Consider the following 2,465-nt stretch of genomic DNA (forward strand, 5'->3'; position numbering starts at 1 on the left):
GTATTGATCCCTGCCAAGTTCAAGGTTTCGAAATTTGAAAAATACGACGGAACAAAATGTCCCATGGCACATATTACCATGTATTGTCGGAAGATGGCTGCACAGTCTCACGATGATAAGTTACTGATCCATTTTTTCCAAGACAGCTTGACTGGGTCAGCTGCTCGGTGGTACGTACAGCTAGATCGAAACAGTATTAAGACTTGGAAAGACTTAGCAAGAGCCTTCATAGCCCAATACAAGCATGTGGCTGAATTAGCCCCTGATCGGTTGTCATTGCAAACTATGAAAAAGAAGCAAAGCGAGAGCTTCAAGGAATATGCCCAAAGGTGGAGAGATACAGCAGCGCAAGTTCAGCCACCTCTCACTGATAAGGAGATGACTGTGTTGTTCATAAACACACTCCGAGCTCCATTCTATGAGCGCTTGATCGGCAATGACACGAAAAACTTTGCAGATTTGGTCTTATCGGGAGAAATAATAGAAGGAGCTATCAAAAGTGGAAAAATTGAAGGACATGAAATTACCAGCTCAAAGAAAGGGAGTACACCCAAGAAGAAAGAAGGGGATGTGCAAGCAGTCGCTCACGATAGCCAACAAGCCCATAACTTTAACCCATATTACCCGTACCCCCCATACCAACCCTTCTATCCAAACATAAGCAACATCACACAAAACCCATATGTGTACTAACCTGTCCCGCAACCAACATTTCAAACCAATGTTCTTCCACAAACTCCACCACCAAGACCGGTAGCTTCAACCAATAATCCTGGCCATGGTCAAAGAGGACCTAAAACTACCCTAGAGAGACCAAAGTTTGATCCTATTCCAGTCTCTTACACTACATTGCTGCCACAACTCATAGAAAATCGACTCCTTGCTCGAACCCCTTTACAACCACTCCGACCACCTTTCCCGAAATGGTACGATCCGAATGCGCATTGTGATTACCATTTTGGAATTCAAGGGCACTCCACCGAGAATTGCACTGCTTTAAAACACAAGGTCCAAGCGCTCATTAAGGCAGGGCTTTTAAATTTTGCCAAAAAAGACAGTTCGAGTGTTGATGGGAACCCGTTACCTAATCATGGAAGATCGACTGAGAATGCCATACATGAAGGGATGATTCGAAGGGTGAAAAAGGGTATTGATGAGATTCAAAAGTCAATGGATAAAGTGTTTGAGGCGTTGTCTAAGATGAATGTAATCACTCCAGAACCCATCGACACAAAGGAATTGGGGCATGATCTCGCTTATTCTTGCAAATTTCATATGGGGGCAATTGGGCATTCTATTCAAAATTGTGATAGCTTTCTTGGTAAGTTGCAAGAATTGATGGATTCATCGGTAATTGAGTTTTATGAAGAAGCCGAAGAGAATCTGGTCGGAACCATAAATGGAGACACCCCAGATGAAGTGGCATCGAGTTCATTCGGGGCAAACAAACCTAAACCTCTCACCATCTTCTATGAAGAAAACAGAAGCCCGATGAATGATACATCCCCTACTATGATCAGGAGTGGTATTACCATCGAAGTCCCCAACCCATTCCCTTACAAGAGCGATAAGGCTGTCCCATGGAATTATGAGTGTAATATTTTGGGCACAGCTTCATCCGCCCCCCAAGCATCTTATGAAAATCTAACTGGTGTGGGGGGTATAACGCGAAGTGGGCGATGTTATTCCCCTGAGATAACGGAAAGATTTGGAAAAGGAAAACCAGCACAGGGAGAGGGAGGCCTAAAGAAAGCATATACCTTTTCCAAGGACCAAGTTGACGAATCTGTAGCGACTCCGAACAATGAGGTCAAAAATCCTGTTACCGAGAAAGAAGCGGGTGAATTTCTCAAGTTTATCAAGCACAGTGAATACAGCGTGGTAGAACAATTAACCAAGATGCCCGCTCGCACCTCGTTGTTGTCCTTACTGTTGAATTCGGAAGCACACAGGAACGCGTTGCTCAAAGTCTTGAACCAAGCTTATGTGGCACCAGATATATCAGTGGAAAAGTTAGACCACATCGTGGGGAACATTACAGTGGGAAACTTCATTGCCTTTAATGATGAAGAAATACCATCGGGTGGTCGAGGAAGTAACAAAGCGCTGCACATTACCATCAAATGCAAGGACCATGCCGTACCTAGGGTCTTGGTCGATAATGGTTCCGCTTTAAATGTCATGCCTCGCTCTACTTTAACCAAGTTGCTAGTAGATGTGTCGTATATGAGAACCAGCCGCATGGTTGTAAGGGCTTTCGACGGGACCACAAGGGAGGTGGTAGGGGACATTGAACTACCGATAAAAATTGGCCCTTGCATTTTTGAGGTCCAATTTCAAGTCATGGACATTGCCCCGTCCTACAATTGCTTGTTAGGGCGTCCATGGATTCATATGGCTGGAGCCATACCATATTCCCTTTATCAAAAAGTTAAATTCATAGCTGAAGGCCAACTGATAAGTGT

At 44.2% G+C, this 2,465-nt stretch overlaps 1 protein-coding gene across 1 annotated transcript in view; it reads left to right on the top strand.

The window, feature by feature from the left end:
• Positions 94-2,465, top strand: part of LOC108662712 — a 10,543-nt gene continuing 8,171 nt past the window's right edge. Inside the window, exons 1-2 of the mRNA XM_018124210.1 lie at positions 94-626; positions 789-2,372. Coding sequence (XP_017979699.1) covers positions 94-626; positions 789-2,372 — 2,117 coding nt within the window. The remainder of the gene's footprint in view (positions 627-788; positions 2,373-2,465) is intronic.

Source organism: Theobroma cacao, chromosome 7 (assembly GCF_000208745.1).
Source record: "Theobroma cacao cultivar B97-61/B2 chromosome 7, Criollo_cocoa_genome_V2, whole genome shotgun sequence".
In the NCBI taxonomy this organism is placed as follows: domain Eukaryota; kingdom Viridiplantae; phylum Streptophyta; class Magnoliopsida; order Malvales; family Malvaceae; genus Theobroma; species Theobroma cacao.